Source organism: Nanorana parkeri, unplaced genomic scaffold, assembly GCF_000935625.1.
Source record: "Nanorana parkeri isolate BGI_ZX_2015 unplaced genomic scaffold, ASM93562v1 scaffold1691, whole genome shotgun sequence".
NCBI classification, from domain to species: Eukaryota; Metazoa; Chordata; class Amphibia; order Anura; family Dicroglossidae; genus Nanorana; species Nanorana parkeri.
The window spans coordinates 148,894-168,989 of NW_017307959.1; the positions used below are offsets into that span (position 1 = coordinate 148,894).

Genomic DNA, 20,096 nt, shown 5'->3' on the forward strand with positions numbered 1-20,096 from the left:
AAGAAAAGGAATAATGTATATTCAAGCATAAGGTTTATTTATAAAAGGACAAGTAAATTATATTGTCATAAGTAAACTTTGGAAAAAAATCTCCTTGAGAAGAAGTCAAGTATATCAAAACAAGTTGCCCAGAGCACAATATTATATTTATTTGATTTTAATTGGAATACGTCATTTTCATTAAACCATTTTTGGCCCTGTTACCAGATTAATTTAAGCTATTCTATTTAAAATGACTACAACCAAAAAAAATTGTGTGACCAAGAGATATGTTTAATCCTTGAACATCAAATGGTGAGTATTTTGCAGAATCTGTAAGCAAAAATTCCAGTCTGCAGATAATGGCCCTCTTCACTGTTCTTCTTTCAGCAAGGTTTTGCCATTCAGCTAATACCTGGAAGCCAGTCCTGGGAGGACTTTTGTCAACTGTTTGTAGCGAATTCCAAACAGAGAAAGTGGATTGCGATACACTGCTAGATTTATTAAACTGTTCACTTTCTGGTACTATTTAGCACCTGGTTCTGGCCACTTATGAGACAGGCCACCATACTCCTCTAACTACAGTTTATGCAGCATACAGTGAAGGGCAGAAGTGCAGAAAGATTAAGGATTCAGACTTTAAACTGCAATATCAGCTGTATAAAAGTCTGGAAGTGAGTGAAATGTGCACATTCACTATGTTCTTCTTTACTGATTTATTCCATAAACGACAGGTATATGAGCAGCTTTATGACGTACATGTGTCTAAATTAGATTTAGAGCAGAAGTAGAGATGACACCAATAGCGGCCAAATAAAGTAAAAAACAATGTTAATGATAAAAGTTGGTTCACAGCAGGAAAACACAAAACAGCCAGGCCAGTTTCCTGGGTCAAAGAAACTCCCCCCTGAATCTAAAATTCTATTTTACTCATCAAAAAGTACATATATATATATATATATATGTGTGTGTATATGTATGTATGTCTGTGTGTGTGTATGTATGTATGTATATATGTATGTATGTATATATATACACACACACACACACAGTTAGCAAAAGACCCGCTCCACGCATGCGCCAAAGACCCACTCCACGCATGCGCCAAGGACACGCTCACGCATGCACATTGCACATCTTCCCCACAGAAAGACGCACCGTATGGCGCATCGGAAGTGACACGTCTATGGCGCGGAAAAGCACGCCAAAGGGCGCACCGGAAGTGATGGGGTTGATTAGCTCACTTCCCTATTTAAACCCGGGGCACATGCTCAGTAGTTGCTGGATTGTCTTATCAGCTCCTGTTTGTATCCTGATTCCTGCCTTGACCTGAATATCACCGTTTCCTGGATTTTGACCTGTTTTCTGCCTCATCGACCTTCCTTGATTGCTGCCTGCCTTTTGACCTCGGAACGTTTACTGGATTATTCTTCTGCCTTCCCCCTTTGGTACTTCATCTGACCTCCTGGCTTGACCTCGGCTTGCTGTGACCTCGATTTCTGGGTTTCCCTGAGCACTCGTGTCACTCAGTGTCTGCCTGGCCTCTGTCACCATCCTCAAAGGCCACAAGACACGAGGTGCAAGAGAAGCCTCCTCAAACACTCAGGGGTCTATTCACGAAGATAAGAAACGAATAGGAACAGAAAACGAAACGAATGTTCGAACTACCGCTACCGAATTTCGGAAATGAAAATTCGAATTCGTTTGCATTCGTTATGTCTGTAATTCGGAATTCGGATACACTTGAATGTCCGAATTTCCGAAAATTCGTCCGATGTCTAGTAATGTCCCAATGCTTTTCAATGGGAAAATGTTTTCTATTCTGACATCGATCGTCTCAGAATAAAGAAAAAAAAGACACAGCAACGGTTATTCACTCGGCTGCCCTCGGCCATGATCGGGAGCTGTACGGGCTATTGTGAATAGCCCGTACAGCACCCCTTTGGTTCTACTGAACCGAAGGGGTCCTGGAGCCGAAGCTAGCCGAAGGATCGGCCGAAGCTACGGCCAGATCCTTCGGCAGCTTCGTGAATAGACTCTCTTTAAATTGTATACACCAATGTCAACCAATCATATTACTTGCTTACTTTAAAAAATGAAGCTCTTGGGGGTGTGGTTTGATGGCCGCCTGGACCAGCCGCATTATCAGAGGGCTCCGACCGGGACCGTCTAAATAGACAGCCTAACAGCCACATACAGCAGCCGACATGGGCAAATTTGGCCCCCGCAGATCAGCCAAGTCTCAGCAGACACAAAAGCAAAAACCGGCCAAAATTATCAAGTCGTTTTTTGACCCGAGTGAGCCGCAGGAGTCTATGCCTCGCGGGATGGCGCCGCCGGCCTCACCTCGAGGAGGGCTGAACGACGCGGCACACACACAGCCGGGACGAGAGGGCTCAGACCTATCAGGGTCTTCCTCGTCAGGATCGTCCGGAACCCCGATGTCACCGCAGACTGGGTCTCCATCGGGCTGCCGAGATTCGGCGGGAGGCTCGGAGGATGGTGTGAGTGCAGGGGGAGAGGAGGGGAGAGACGCAGTGAGGCCTTCCCCTACCCATATTGGGGCCAGACGACAGCCCTTGCTTGAGCACGCAGGAGGGGAGGTAGAAGATGTCCCCCGAAGCCCGGATGACCCGGTACCGCTCCCGGGCACCCCTTTGCTCACATCCCCACAATCAGGGGCCTATGTATCTGGCAACACACCTAGGCCGCAACCGAGCCGAAAAGCCGGGGGCTCGAGTAGCCAGTGCTCCCCAGCCAATCAGCGCCCAAATCCAGATTCATCGGACGAAACTCGTACTTCACTCCCAACGCCACAGCGCCACCTGGCGGCAGTTCCAATACATGCACCTATACAGAATGTGCCATTACAAACAGCCCAAAACCAGGATTTTCCATAGCCTTATGATTCACGCCAAGAGGAGAAACTGGCAGATATCCACTCTTCATCAGAAGCAGATGATGTGGAGTACTCTTCCTGGAGGGATTATATTAAACACATCCCCACAAAGAAGGATTTCAGGCTCCTAATACAGGAAGTCAGGACGACCTGTCAAACAGAAATACAATCTCTCCGTAAAGACTTTCGACAACTGGCCCAACAGGTGACAGATGTAGACGAGGATCTCCAGACAACGAAAAAAGAGGTACAAATGATACAATCTCAATATGTCGACCATTCCATTGAGATTCGGGAACTACAACGTAGAGTGGAAGACCTTGATAACAGAGGTAGACGTAATAACTTGAGAATTAAAGGACTACCGGAAACAGACGGACCGGAAGACCTCCAGTCCAAACTGCAAATATTGTTCAATAAAGTGCTTGGGGCCCCAGTGTCGCAAAACATAGAGTTGGATCGTGCACACAGAGCACTGCGTCCGAGAGGCTCGTGCTCTACTCTGAGGGATGTTATTTGCAGAATCCACTATTTCCAGGTAAAAGAGGGAAAACTGCGGAAAGCTCGCAATATGCCAAATATTGACTTTGAGGGAGCCCCTCTTCAGATATATCAGGACCTCTCATGGTATACGTTGCAGCAAAGACGTCTACTGCAGCCACTGTTAACACTGTTATGGGACAATAACATTCCATACCGCTGGGGATATCCATTTAGCCTCACAGCACGAAGGGACGGGAAAAACTCGACTCTAAGGGTTCCTGAGGACTTACCAGCTTTCTGCGCTGACCTACGCCTCGGATGTCCAGTCCTGACAGGTTGGGACCCACTGCCCAAGTTGGGGCAAGAACCTCCTACCTGGCAAAAGGTCACCCCGGGCAAACGAAATACCCATTTCACAGACCGCCACACCCCCGGGAAGCTTCAACCCCCAGAAGACCACGCTGAGACAAGAGACACCCACCACCCATCGCTTGCCTATGTCGGCGCACTCTTGCATTACGGAGAGAAGAACAGAACACAGTTTATTCCCTTATACCCCCTCGTGGAGCAAACCTGGAGCACATGCTCAGGGAATTATCTAACGTGGTCCATACGAAGGGGTTCGAGACATAGGGCTTGCTGAATCTCCATATAATGGCTGTTAGGCTGCAGCTCATTAGCACTTTTCTAGAGCGGTTCCGGGACCGGACGCCTAGAAAACTGGTTCTTTCTGAAGTTACAATCTATTAGGAGATAGAGTATTAGATTGTAGTATTCCCTCACCCACCCCCCAGAACCTTTCATTCAGGGGATGGACATACCCATTGGCCCTCCATATTAGCAGCCAACCCCACCTAACCCGACTCCATGGCTCCTACAGATATTAAAATGTTCTCCCTCAATGTTAAGGGACTGAACTCCCCTTTTAAACACAATATCACATACAGGGAACTTAAGAGTGTCAATCCAGATGTTGTCTTCTTGCAGGAGACGCACTTCACCCCACAAAATACATTTAAGTTTCTGCTCTCCCTATATCCTAGAGCATACGCGACATTCCACTTAAAGAAAAAAGCAGGGGTTGTAATCTTACTAAAAGATACATGCTCTTTCCTACCCAACTTGGTCCTTACGGACAAGGGGGGAAGGTATATAATTCTACATGGAGACTGGCAGGGGGTACCGACTACCTTATGCAACATATACGCCCCAAATTCAGGACAGGTCCGTTTTATCACCCAAGCTTTTAATAAAATCGCCACTTTAGAACACACATTCCTTTTTATCGGGGGTGATTTTAACTTACCATACTCAAATGTCATGGACAACATGGGATCTTTGGGAAAGGGGGCTCCAAAGGCCACGGAATATAACTCGCGAAACTTCCGTCGCCTGTTAAGAAAGCATTCCTTATTGGATTCGTGACGAGTACTACATCCCTCAGAGAAACGCTACACATTCTACTCCCCAGTTCACCACACATACACTAGAATAGACTATTTCTTGGTGAATACTCCAGCCCTGAGAAATTTGAAATCGGCTGATGTGGGAGTGATTTCATGGTCGGATCATGCACCAATTGATCTGACCCTGACTTTGGAACCCACTAGGATCAAAAACTGTCACTGGAGGCTAAATGAAAGTTTGCTCAAAGATGAGATTTCTAGGCAAGAGATAATGAGGGCCACTGGCTCCTACTTCGAACTAAATGATGGCACAGTCTCTCAAGTTTCAACACTATGGGAGGCCCATAAAGCTATGATCCGAGGTCATTGCATAGCACTGGCATCAAAAATCAAAAAAAGACAGACTGGCCACCACAATTCGTTTGAAGAGGGAGATAATCACCCTAGAACAAAATTTAGCCCTGACACCTTCCAAATCACTCTTCCGAAAACTAGTCCAAACTAGAACGCGTCTGCGACACTTGTTGTCTCACAAGGTCGAAATGTCTATGACTCACTAAAGGCAACGGTACTATGAAAGAGGCAACAAGGCACACACTATATTGGCCCGTAAGTTACAAGAGGAAGCCAGTGGAAGGGGGCTGAGGGCAATTAGAGACGCAAGGGGCACTATGCAACATCACCCGGACACTCTAGCTAACGTGTTTAGGGATTATTATACAGAACTTTACAATCTCACAGACACTGCCTTTACCCCACTTGATGCCCACTTGACGACTGCGTGCGGGATTATTTAGCGTGGTGTGACCTGCTGAGAATTTCGAATGTGGCACTGGAAGCCTTAAACATAGATATTACGCAAGACGAACTTAGGAATGTCATCCGAGCATTACCCACAGGCAAATCACCAGGGCCAGACGGATACCCATACTTGTACTATAAAACATACACAGAAATCCTTCTCCCCCATATGACGAACATGTTTAATGGTTTTCTTAAAGGCGCGATAATACCAACCTCGTTTCTAACCTCTCACATAACGCTGTTCCCCAAACCGGATAAGGATGGTAAACTGTGTGCCAATTATAGACCAATAGCCCTTCTCAATTCGGACTTCAAAATCTTTACAAAAACTTTAGCTAATCGGCTAGCCCAACTATTGCCAACACTCATACACAACGATCAAGTAGGCTTTGTGTTAAATCGCCAAGCAGGGGATAACACCCGTAGACTGGTAGACCTGATAGACATTGTAAACAAAGAGAAAAAGGAGGTGCTGTTAATCAGTTTAGACGCCGAAAAAGCCTTTGACAGGCTTAGTTGGCCATTCTTACATGCGACGCTATCCCATATGGGAATCAGGGGCCCCTTCGCCCGAGCAATCCACGCAATATACTCAACTCCCTCTGCCTCTATAAAACTGAGAGCAGCGACTTCCGCACCGTTCCAGATGCGCAATGGCACTAGACAGGGTTGCCCGCTGTCCCCACTGTTATATGCTCTCTGTATTGAACCCCTTGCTGCACGGATTCGTGAGTCACCAGACATAGAGGGAATACAGATAGGAACACAACAATTTAAACTAGCATTGTTCGCAGACGATGTCATTCTTTCTTTGACGCCCCCACAACGTTCACTGCCGAAGCTACAATCGGAACTTCATAGTCATTCTATGGTGTCGGGTTATAAACTGAACATAGGCAAAACTGAAGTCCTCCCATTGAATATATCCCCCGCTAAATTGATCTCCCTACAAACTATGTTCCCCTCCAGTTGGAAAAGCGATAAAATTAAATACCTGGGAATTTTTCTTACAAAAAGTATACGCTTGCTTTACGCGACCAACTATAAACCAATGTTTCAAACACTACGCTTACAATTACAGAGATGGAAATCCTTGAGACTGTCATTCACGGGTAGATTGACTTCAGTCATAATGACATTGTTACCAAAACTGTTGTATTATTTCACAACATTGCCAGTTAGAATACCAATCACCGATTTAAGATCTTTTCAAAAAGAGGTGTTAAAATATATATGGGATGGGAAGCGACATCGGGTATCACAAAAGATACTATGTGCTTCATCAACAAAGGGAGGCCAGGCTCTGCCACACTTTATTACATATTACCATGCAGCCCAATTGAGAGTGGTGCCGGCTCTATCAAGGTTTGATCCTCCTTCGAGCTGGGTGAAAATAGAAGGCCTCTGGCTGGCACCGACCCACCCCAATGCTCTACTATGGGCTGATCCAGTGCAAATACCTAAGGGCGCCATGCTTTCCTCCACAGGGCTTACGCTGGAAATATGGAATAAGTTTAAGTTAGCCAAAGGGCTGACGACGGCTCGGTCCCCACTGACTCCCTTTCTGCTGAATCCAAAAATACCGGCAGGGGTGTCTAAGGACTGGGTAAAGATGTGGCAAACCAGGGGCCTCTTTCACCTTAAGGACCTACTGGATAGGGTCACAAATAGGATAATGCCCTTTGAACAACTCAGGGAGAAACACGACCTTCCTATCAGTGCACAATACGCATATTTACAGATTAAACATTTTGCTTTGTCAATTGCTAAAACACGGTCCTTCCCCTCACGCACCCCATTTGAGACTCAATGTTTGGCGCCCCACTCTTCTAAGGGTGTGATTTCTTTTTTATATAGCATACTAAATGAAGACCCAGTGCAGGAAGAGGTAAACCTTCCCTATATGCGGAAATGGGAAAGTGCTCTAGCAACCACAATCTCACCCCAGCAATGGGAAAGAATATGGAGGATGGCAGCAAAGTCCTCAATCTGTTCGGTCTATAGAGAAAATCAATACAAAACAATGTACCACTGGTACCACACACCAGACTTTCTCCATACGCTCAATCCAAAGCTATCCCCAAATTGCTGGAGATGTGACGGTTCTAGAGGCACCCTGTTCCACATATTCTGGGCATGCCGTAGCATACAACCCTATTGGGGAGAGGTCAAACGCATCCTAGAACAGATAGTGGGTCAGTCACTCTCGGACCTTCCCATACACTACCTTCTGGGACTGCCTTTCCCTGACCTCTCAAGAGCTAATAGGAAATTGACCATGCATATCCTCACGGCAGCCCGCTGTCTCATACCACTGCAATGGAAAAGAAAACTCCCCCCATCTAAAATGCATCTTTTTGCTAGAATTAAAGATGTTCAGGTGATGGAATACCTGACAGCACGGCTAAATGACACGGTTGAAGCCCATAAAGGGGTGTGGGGACCGTGGGATGCATATGAGGTGAGCATGAACTGAGAGGTCTGAAAGGACCAGATGGAGGGGGGAAACTGACCCAGACATAAGGAACCAAGGAGACCAAGATTTGGGAGGAGCCCTGGTATGTGTTGCTCATGATGTACATACAGACTGTTGTCCTGGAAGACGCTTACTTACCTGCACCCACTTTCTCTTCCTTTCTTCTTTTTCTGCTATATTCTTGCATTGTTATAAAGATGTTTAGTTAATTGTTGATGCACCACATTTGAAAGGTATAAGCCGGATAGCCCAGATTAGACAAGAGAAGCCAGAACGAAACTTTATTTGCTATATAGCCATGGCATACAGAACGGTAGGGTGGCGGATGGGGAATATCCCGTCTTCTACGCTATAGTGACACAACGAAATTATGTATGTATAATGGTCTTTGGTTGAATGTTGATTAAGCTTGATACCTCAAATGATGTCATAAGTTTTGTATTCTCTATATGCAACCTTCAAAATAAAAATTGTCAATTTGAAAAAAAAAAATGAAGCTCTACCAAACTGCTGTGGAAAGCTGATTACCTTTGCTCCAGTTTGCTTGTCTCCTGTTTTTGTAAATCAGCCCTAGAGTGCTTCTTGTTATATTGCTTTGTGCATTTAAAATTAGTTAAATAATTGGAGATTAAGGAAAATAATTATTTAGCAATACGTACTTACTTAACTCATTTTAAAAATGTTTTTGTAATATTTGCTTAATGTCCAAAGCCATAATATACAGTACATGAAAAAGCTTGTCAACACTTGAACATAAGTTATTAGCAATAGCATATATGCCTTATATTAAAATTATAAAAACATTCTGGGTAATGTGATTTTTGGTTTCACAACCGTAAGATGCTTTGAGATGTTTCAGTCAACTGTAAAATATAGCTAATATATGTATAATTAAGGACTCTTTGATTTCTCACTAGAGTTGTAGCGGCACTTATGTTCTACAGCTAATTAACTACAGAATGTACGTTTTAAGATTACACTAGTGTAATATACCCCATTCTATTATTTTTTCCTTTCTCTAAGGCACTAGTGAGTTTGTTAGCATGAATGAAAAAGTTATTTTTAGCCTCTTTCCTGTAATACAAATTTGACAGTAAAAATTTAACAGCAATCCAGGGATTTCCTTTAAATTCCCAGCAAACCTTTTGTTGACCTTTCCAGTAACAAAACTGCATTTTTCAGTAACCATAGTTTTTGTATGTACAATATATAAATGTAGTTTAATTAGTTTTAAAGGTAGTAGGTTCAAATTGTTTAACTTTATTCCTGCATACAGACACATGCACTGCATATGAAAAAGTAAAAAAATGCTATTGATTTTAAGAACCTTTTTTTCATGACATCACACACCGTGGGTGATCGAACCGAAGGACTGCTGTATGGGCTAGTCACTTTAGCCCGTAAGCAGCCAAAGGCGCATATGCCTTGGCTCGACTGAGATAAAATGACAACCAAAGTGTGGTGAACAGCCTGCCGAAGGCCGGCCATTCGCCCTGCAAATGACAGCTGGGAGGAGCCAGATGTGATCTCATGGCTCGCTCCGCCCAGTTGTAATGACAGATCAGCGCCCCCAAATGAGCTAGGGACACTAATCTGTCATTAAAGAACTGAGCCGGCTTGGCCCAGGTGTTATTCATTGGTCGGGACCTGCTAGAAGACTCTAGAAGGTTCCAGCCAATAGGAAACAGTTGGGTGGAGCTAGCTGTCACTGCTAGCTCTGCCCAATTGTTTTTTGTTTTTTTATATGTTTTCCTTTTTAAAATATCTATATTTATTTTTTAATTTCACTCTTTATTTAAGTTTTTTTTTAAATGTAACCTTGTCTTCCCCACTAATTTCACCTTTTTCTATTCTGCTCGGTACCACGGAGGTAGTAGTACTATTCACTGCCCTCGGCTATTAGCTATTCACTCACTGCCATTCGGCCCCTATGTGAATAGGGGCGAACGGCAGCGAGTGAGCTGCTGGAGCTTCTGCACAGCTGATACAGATGTTGGATCGGCTGAGTCGAAGTCCTTCTGCGCTTTGGCTCAGCTGAACACGCAGAGCAAGTTCAGCTGCCTGAAGGCAGCCGTACAGAGCCGATGTACGGCTGAAAAAAGCCGTACAAGCCAGAAGTGAATAGCCGAACAGCATTCAGCAGCTTGGTGAATAACCCTGTAAATGTTTGTCTGTTTAAGTGTGGCGATGTCAGATTTTGCTTTGGAAAGAAGAAAGACAAGATTTGCTCCTGTTGATTAGCAATATCACACTACGATGCATAACTGTAATGTTTATAATGTTGCCTTCAAAAATGCTTGATCACTACTAACATACGATGGACACCCAATACACAGATTAGGATAATAAGTCATTCCTGTTATAAACATAAGACTTAAAGCTGAACTACAGACAATATACTGTATTTGTACAGTTTACATACATACTGTATATGGGAGCTGTATTACTTACAAAAATATTTGTGTTTATGTCCAGCAAATTCTGAATTTACACAGCCTTGCCAGACAGCACAGACAGGTAGGTCACCTGACATTTTGCTGTACTCTACTTTTGGCAACATGTTCCTTGTCTGTACATGTGCATGCAGCAGAGCTTGATTTTTTTAAAAATACATAACTGCATGAATGGTGCTTATTTTTTATTTGCCTGGAGTTCAGCTCTAAGTGGATGTACAGGCTTGCAAAAACACTGGTATGGTTATAATTTGAGCTTCAATAAAGGTTTGTTAGGACATATTTTACCTTGTCTTTGAAATATGAACTTTCCAAAATTCTTGGATTGTATATCACCTTGATATTTAAAGACACTCTTTTCTTTTCCAGATGATACCTTTATATGTGAAATAGAATGAAAGTAAAATATTTATTTCATTGTGTTTATTAACCTGCTTGACATTACATTGGCTGTCTAAAAACATCTATGATACAGTCACATTATTCAGTTACATCAGGTACACATTTGCATGCTGAATATAGGAGTTGTACCAGCCTGAAGTGAATAGCCGAACAGTGTTCGGCTCACTTCACTTGGGGGGTCGTTTGTTCACTCGGCTGCCCTCGGCAGCTTAGTGAATAGACCCGTTAGACTTTTCCTGTAAGACTTGCAATTGTTCCCTCCCCCTGCCCACATAATGAGCCTTCTTTTTGGTCCTTTATTGTGAAAGGCAGCTTTTTTGACCAATAGCAATGCTGTGTATGTGAGGAGAGTTGACCAATCCTTTACAGTAAGTTGAGATTGGTGTATGTTTGTGCTGTGGAAATTCAGAACTGAATAAAATAGAAATAAAGATTAAATAAAATAAATATGTATTTGCTGTGTAGGCAATATATTCAATAGCTATTGATTTACTAAACAAAATACTTTTAATTTTTAGTGAAGTGAAGCTTTCTCTACTTTAAATACCTGATGTGCAGGGAAACCTAAAATATTGCTGGATTTTTCCTTAAATTTGGTAAGTAAACATGTGCCACTACTTTAGTGGAATAACCCCAATGAGTGTACAGTTGGGATATTTTATTATCTGAAATATTGTCAAGGTTATTTCCCAGCAGAAAAATAACTTTTTTTTCTAGGTGTTATTGACAAATATCTTTTGCCTTGAAAAAAAGACAGTATCTACCTTACAGTACACTAATACATTGCATGTCCTATCTCAAAGTGGGTTCCCAAATGTGCAGTGTGCCCAAAGTGTATCTAATAGGTATGCCTTAAATTATAATGTAACCTTACAAATCAACTTGTGCTCTAAAAAATGTCAGCATCCAAATAACTAGTACACTGCACACCATATATCAAAGTGGATTTCCAGGTTTGAACTGTGTCCAGAATATATCAAGGTTTGCTTGCCTTAAATCAATTATAGTGTACCCTTACAACTTGCAACATGGAACCGGTGAAAAAAGTTTACAGGAGACTTATAAACTTACATAACCATCAATCGCCCAGTGGTCATTTTGAAACTTTTTTGTTAAAGTTTCTGATGAACCCTTTATCTGGAAAGCTATCAAAAGCAAATGGGCTTCTTCTTTCTTATAAATTCCTAAGGAACAATGAAAATAATGATAATTGGAATAATAAAAACAACAACTAATGTACCATGGTGGGGCAAAGAACCATCAAGATATACACACATTTAATAATCTGGCTATGATATGGGTCTGCTAGAGATGCATTTAAAGAAATATATAAAAATACAGTAGCATGTTACCAATTAATCACAAAAAAATGCATGATCGGTTGTACTTCTAATGGAAGTGCCAAAGGTGGCATACAGGTTATATACTAGTATCAGTATCCAACAGAAAACGGAAAACAATTAAAACAATTAGGCAATAACTCACAGCACCATATAATATATCGTGATAAAATAAATCAGTTAAACTAAATGAAGGATATAGAGTGAACTACTTTATATATACTTTAAGACAAGGTTCTTTAAAAGGTTAGAAAAAATAATAAAGCATATTATTAACATATACTCCACAGACATTTATTCATGCCTACCTGATAACTTTAATTCACTGTTGTTAGTATCTAAAAATGTTCCATTAACTTTGCTGCTTGTGTTATTGAACCAGTCAACAGTTAAAGTTGCTGAATATTGCTTCCCGAGGTACTCATAAAATCCTTTCCACACAGAATTTTTTGAAAAAACATCTGATGGGACTAAAAAGAAAGAAAACAATATTCATCCTATGTTCATATTTTTCTGGCTGTTATTCATGTACAGTATACTGATGTTTTAACAATTAAATAATTAAGCTATACTAATTGCGTTGTTTTTATTAATGAGTACTTATCTACTGACATCATGTCATTTTGGATAAAATATACTGTATGTGACCTTTATAAAAATTAAACTTATATTTATATGATACAGTATAATATATTTACTGTCAACCTTATAAATATCCATACACAAAAATATCAGACATCTGTGTACCCACTTGCTAGAAGAGAAGCAAAAGGTATCATCGCAAAATAGATTCAGGGACACAGAAGCATTGCTATCAATGGAATAAAAACATTTCAATTTTACAAGAAGCCTAAAACATTGCTACACTGATGCCTGAGTTAAGTAACTAACTAGCAGTACAGTAAGAATATAGACATAAGTGACTTAAATGATATTATAGATGAATACACTCAAACACTTAGCCTGGCAATATTTAGATATATCCAAAGACTAGTTTATGGCTGACCAGCTTCTCCAGCTTTTACCCTCTTCTCCCTGCTGAGCTGAATGGTGAAATGTTTGATTCAATGTCCTCTTGGACAAAGCTACAGCCTTTACTCTGCACATCTGCTTTTGTATGGGACTGGACTGACATATAGCTTCAATGTTAAACACTGTATATTGTGATTGGACTTACATTGGAATTTGGCTTAACCTTCCAAAAGTCAGCCAACATTTGCTGTAAATCTGTCCTATAGAATATGATCAGTATGCATGCTCTGTTACACTCAAATATGTTTACAATTGTCATGATCTCCCTTTGGGATATATTTATTGTATTTGTATACAGGTTCCAGGGTGGCGCATTTGTTTGCATTGCTCCTTTTTATGTTTACCATGAACCATCCATTTAATCTATTCAGTTCACAGATGATGATAGTGATAATACTAATGTTTTGTTCTAATGAAATCTCTAATGCTGTTCTAATGACACTTCTGTACTCTTTGTACATATTGGGGGTTTGTGGTCACCTATAAAATAGTATTTAGACACATCTGAATATTGCCAGGCTGAGTATTTGGGCATGTTTATTTAAAACATAAGTTGAGTGATTTTTGACTATATTGTTATTCTACTGGTAGTATCTTAGAGGCCACACTGTAGTGATGTTTTAGGGGTTTTGTACAATTGAAATGTTTTTCATTCCATTGTTAAAATCTGTGAGTGTAAAGAAAGCATTGAAAGTAAAGTATTTGATGCTACTTTATAAAAGATTAATATAATACAAAAAGAATGATTCATACCAAGTAATATATACATAGTGAAATACATAAGGATAAGTATCGCTTTGTAGAAATCACAGTATAGAATACTCATTTTATATCTCCCTTAAAATGTTTCACATAATATTTAAATATGTCTTGTTTATTTGTTGGTATTTGGTTTACATGCTAATATCGCCTATACTGCCTTACTGTACTGCTGAACCTGTTCTGTGTATCACACAATATTTACAAGGTGGATTTGTATTACAAAAATGTAATTGTACATCATCATACACAGTTCCTTTATGTTGATAACATATTTTCTAAAATATTCCATTGAGAACAAATTCCACTGATTGTCTATTAGTTTAGTTGATCACTAATTGTCAATTAACAGTTTATTTTATTGGCTACTAGTTATCATAGCCTTAAATGTACAGACCTTTATTGAGCAGTGTTCATGCTAGTTAAAATACTATCAATTCAATTTCAACAAACCTGGAGTCTTTGTGACTGTTGTGTTATGTTCCCTTAGACCTTTGCCTGTAAAAATAAGCACATTCATATTTAATATTTAGGGATATTATTTAAACAGAAAGAACAATAAATATATGTACAGTTTGACACATCAAAATAAACTGAGATACTGCAAACCCGTGTTATTTATAATTGTTTTTTTGCTGTATCAAGATGTTATTGGAAAAAATAATCAGGCAGTCAAGATGTAAGATATCTGGTTTGTTGTAAATTTGTGCTGCTGACCACATTTTTTATGTAAAGTAGCTAACAAATTAAGAAATATTAAAAATTTGATAGAATTTGTATGTTTTCTGTAACAATTTCTATTGTGTATCAGAACCTAATCTTGGTTGATATCTTGGTGTAAAGAGTGCTTTCCCTTGATGCATCCTTTGATGTATTACCCCAGCAGACCTCATTTTAGTTAAAAGATAAGGGTTCCAACTGCAGCAGCATTTAGATATTCATGTGTATATATCTATATAGATATCCATATATATATATACAGTAGATCTATCTATCTAGATAGATAGATAGATAGATAGATAGATAGATAGATAGATAGATAGATAGAGATAACCTATAGCCCTGTAGTCATTATTGTCTCTACATCACAATATGTTTCCAAACAACTTAATTTGGTTCTAATATGTATCCAAATGAGTTCCCAGCATTGTAATAACAACAGTAGCATTTATTTGTGCTGTTCATTATGAAAGAAAGGGAGACAGTACAGTTAGAAAAACAATTCAAGACAAAAGGGTTAGGAGGGCCCTGGTGGTGAGAGCTTACAATCTAAAAGGGAGGGGTGTGTGATACAAATGGTAATAGTTATGAAGGGATGAATTCATGGAAAAGTATAAGTTCAGTTTTTACGTAGAAGCAGGATAGGCTTCCCTAAAGCGACAAGTTTTCAGAGATTGCCTAAACGGGGACAGAGTGGGAGATAGCCAGATAGATAGAGATAGGGAATTCCAGAGGATTAGAGAGGCTCTGGAAAAGTTTGGGAGATGAGCATGAGGAAATGAGGGAGCTAGATAGCAGGCCATCTTGGGAAAAGCAAAGAGGTTATTTTGACTGAAATGTTGAGACTAGGTTGGTGATGTAGCCCAGAACAGAGTTGTGGAGGGATTTATATGTTGTTGTTAGCATTTGGATTGTATTCACTGTGTGAATAGAAGTCAGTGACAGGATTGGCAGTGTGGGGTGGCAAACACTGAATCCTGAAGGTGGAGGAATTCTGGCAGAAGCATTAAGGTAGACTGAAGTGGAGGTAGCCTGTGTAGAGGTAGTCCAAGGAAGGAGTTGCACTAGTTGAGGTGAGAGATAACTAGGGAGTGAATTAGCAGTTTGGTGGGTTTTTAATGGTTTGGAAGATGCAAAGCTTATCAATGTTACCAAGGTGAAGGAGGTAAGATTTGGATAGAAATTGAATGTGGGGCCAGAAGGAAAGGTCAGAATCCAGGATTACACTTAGCACCATGGCATGAGGAAAGGGACTGGTTTTTGTATCATGAATCTTGATAGAAAAGTTGGGGGAAGGGGCTATGTGGGAGGAAATAGAATGCTTATTTTTGGAAAGACTGAGTTTAGGAAAGAGATGTGACATCCATACTAATATGTCAGTAAATCACATTCGTAATTAAATTTAAAACATTAAGGTCATTTTAGACATGTGTTTGTGTTTGACTTATGTGACTGAGCAGACATTACTTTCCTTTTTTTAGGATTTTTTCCTTTACCTGGTAATCCTATCAATAACACACTTCCTATCCCTGGATATCTACACTCACTTCTATACTATATATTCAGAGAGAGCTATGACTGTTCAAGGTGACAAAACTGCTCTCCTTACTTTGACAACAAACATGTCTTCCTCTCCTCATCTCCATTTTTTAGGGGAAGGGTAGTTGCAGTTTACAGATGGTAGTTTGGCAGGAGGATAGCATTGTTTTTTATTACAGTTTAATTCACAGAAAGTGACAAGGACACAAAATGTCTGGCACGATTAACATATATTTTTCCCAACTTGCTAAAATTACTCTTGGCCTGCAAAAAGCCTAATGCATCTCCACGCTGGTAAATTGCACTATAATTCATTTTTGTTTTTGGATTAGATATACTTTAATGCATTTCTTGTTTATTAGATTGGCAACTGAAGAATCAAAACCGAACTAAAATATGTGCTGTGTATTAATATGTTCTTTAAACTATTGCCTTCTTTACTAAATGTTTAATGAAGGATAACTAATGATTGTTTTGTTATGTTGCCCTTTGGATTGTTTTGATTGCTGCCCTTGGTTGTTTTCCTGCCCATTCATTTATAGTATGCCAGATAAAATGTAATTTGTGATGCAAGTCAAAACCTTTGTGGTCAGAATGGGAATTTTTGTTTTGTTTTTGAAGCCGTTTCAATTTGTTCCCGAAGTACCGTCAGTGTAGCCGGTTTTCTATGGTACACCACCTCCTTTAAGATCCACCATAGGTAGAAGTCAAGGGGTGTTAAGTCAGGAGAACATGGGGGAAATTCAAATGCACCTCTTCATCCTATCCATTGTCCTAGCAAATTCTCATTGAGGTAAGTGGCAAGCGTGTAAACGGTTCCAATGCCATATCAGAAGAAGCAGGACTTGTTGCTGGATCTTCCCTTGTGCACATCACACACAGTACCATGCATCTCAAACTTATCACAAATGTGTGCAATTGTCACCTGTTTTATGGTGATGCTATTTAAATGAAAAAAATAATAATTTGCATCTAACTAGGTGCTCTGGCTTACTCTGACTTAAAAAGTAGTAGATTCATTTTCACCTGCAGATACCTAGGTGTGTACACATATAAAATGATAAATATAATAGATTGGCTAACCAGAAAATCTACTTTTCACACAGCACAAGGAATTATGTACAAGGGCATTTTCTCTTCTGAGGAGTTCTGATTACGGCAGATTACTGCAAGTAGGGCCATAACTATAAGTGACATTCTAAAATGCTTATAAGGTCCCTTGGCTCTCAAACCTTCAATCCCAATAACAATTCTTCAGCCATTCTAAAACAACTAACACCACAGATTGTTAATGGTTTTCACAGCCATTCAAATGAACTTAATCTTTATTAATTGCCAATTATTGCCAAATACTAATGCTGTCTGCAGAAACTTTTCTAGATCTACACCATAATGTGCATCCTGTACTTCTGGGCATCACAGCAGTCACACGAGCTGTTCTAATTAAAGTTATGCTCATGCCTGATGATTGGATTTTGTCTAGCTTGTAGAATCAGTTAAGGAATGCACCATGAAGTGTGTACTGATATTCAACACTGATGGTAGACATCATACTGCCCAAGACACACTAAAATTATGACATGATTTTCTTCAAACTCTTTGTGCTTCAAGTGACTACTTTAAAAAAAGAACCCCTGTTCTTCAAAGTTTATGCAGAATGTTGATATCCATGTTCTTGCCTATGCCTATTGCATTTGAAGAGTAACCATCTGATTGGTTTGCAGGAGTTTACTTTCATTGAAAACTTTTAAAGAGCATACATGCGCATTTTAAGCATACCTTATACATTTGTATGATAATAAGTTTAAAAAATCATACCTTCCCCATTAAAAGAAAAATGCTTACTTTTGCAAATCGGTGGTTTGCCTGTCCACTTCATATCACTTTTACATGTTCTGTGCTCCGACCCACCTGCCAAAAAATATCCTGGCTGGCAAGTGTATATTAAAGTATATCCCAAAGTAGGTAAGTCTATTGCCCTCACATCAGCATGTATAGGGGTCTCTGGTTGCCTACATGCATGAGCTGGAATAAAAAAAACACATAAGAGAAAACAGGAATAAATCAGTAATACAATATTAATATAGTATATAATAAACAATAATAATAATATAATAACATTTAGTTATGGATACTAGCCCTTTCTTTATTTAATGGCACAAATTAAAAAGAGAATGAAAACAATTTAAAAATGCTCACCAGAATCACCAAATCAAAATATTGTCTTAAGGACATGTTTTGTCAGTTATTTGACATTGTATGTTAACCACTGATATAACTACTCGAAGAACTGTATTAACAGGAAAAATATCATAAAATAAAAACCCTAACCTAACTAAAAAACAGGATTTAGGAAACAACATATAGTATAGCAAGCTTTTCAGTGTCTACATTGCATTTTGGACTGCTAAAATGCCAAAACATATGTTTTCCAAGTTCAACTACAGTTGCTGCTACAATACAGGTACCAATTTTCTCCAGGCCCCCCTCCCAAATACACCAACAACCTGCACTCCTTGATCACCACCTAATTTGTCTGTTAATGTGACTCACAGTCCTTGCATAATGCTCTTCTTTAACCTCTTGCCGTCCGCCCGTAGTAGAAAAACGGACGGACGGCACTGCTGCATTGGCGGGTTGCCGTCACCAGACGGCATTTTTTTTCTGCTCGCGCAGGTCTGTTTGGCATCATGGGAACAGGTTACAGTTTAGGAGGGCAGACTGATATAATGAGAAGTCATGCAGCGATTTAGTTTTGTGCCATAGTCACAAAACTAGTGTCTTTTGACTGGTGTTGTTAGTTTGCCAGGGTTGTAGCGGTCAATGTCTAATTCTGTGTGTATTGTGGGAGGCTGAGAGTGAGCTGTTGTAGACAGAAATGGCCAGGTTAGAACAAGTTAGGGGCAACATTTTGTTGTAGAGGTAATCAGTAGAATCAATAGAGAAGTAAAGGGTTGACGTGGCTTAGGTTTGTACGTGGTGAAGTAGCAAAGGTTTAAAATTATATCTACATTGTAATATGAACAATAGTCCTTTTTTAAAGGAAATTATGCAATTCATGTAGCAGTGTGGTTCTTTTAGATAAAAGCATGATCTATACCAAAAGAAAATCTTCAAGCCGAGTTTTGCACATTAAAGAGCATTGCAATAAAGGTAACTACTGTATCTAACCACTTTTACAATAAAATTGTCAAATAATGAATGTCTTTAATGTAAAAATACAAAGACCTGAAAAAGTCTTACAAGTGGGAGCCAAAGGCAATAAGGTGATAAAATGTAAAGCCTTCCAACACAAATCATTTACTAAAAAGCAGTGTCCAGAGGGTCACTATGGCAACATAAAATGCACACTAGAAAGCCAAAGCAATGTCCAAAGGGAGAGCAAATACACATAAGATGAATGCTTGGAGGTCAAGAAACAGAGAATAGCATTTCATTAATGAACTCAAGGGAAAACCTCTCTTGCTGAAATCACTGGTATTCAGGAACAGATTTAAAAAGGAAATAATACAAACTGTTTCAACCTTCAGCCCTACAATGGAAAATTATTTTCTATAGTAATAATTTACTTGGTTTTTTAGTTCATATAATTCCACAATACTTTTTGGGCCCCTTTACAATAGCACATCCACTAAAACGCTGCATTTTAGTAGAAGGTCTAATGCGTTGTGGCAGCTCTGGCAGTGTACCGTACACTGTCTGAGCTGTCACTGCGTACATTTGTTTAAACGTTATTAGTAGTGGACAATGTGTACACTCTATTTAGGAACCACATGGCAGCGTGGTGCACTACATGGCAGCGAT

At 39.8% G+C, this 20,096-nt stretch overlaps 1 protein-coding gene across 1 annotated transcript in view; it reads right to left on the minus strand.

Annotated features, from left to right (window-relative positions):
• Window positions 1–20,096, minus strand: part of LOC108799318 (CUB and sushi domain-containing protein 1-like) — a 59,001-nt gene that overhangs the window by 15,419 nt on the left and 23,486 nt on the right. The window contains exons 7-11 of the mRNA XM_018571174.1: window positions 18,138–18,317; window positions 14,487–14,531; window positions 12,551–12,712; window positions 11,974–12,086; window positions 10,789–10,876 (exon numbers count right to left, since the gene is read on the minus strand). Coding sequence (XP_018426676.1) covers window positions 10,789–10,876; window positions 11,974–12,086; window positions 12,551–12,712; window positions 14,487–14,531; window positions 18,138–18,317 — 588 coding nt within the window. The remainder of the gene's footprint in view (window positions 1–10,788; window positions 10,877–11,973; window positions 12,087–12,550; window positions 12,713–14,486; window positions 14,532–18,137; window positions 18,318–20,096) is intronic.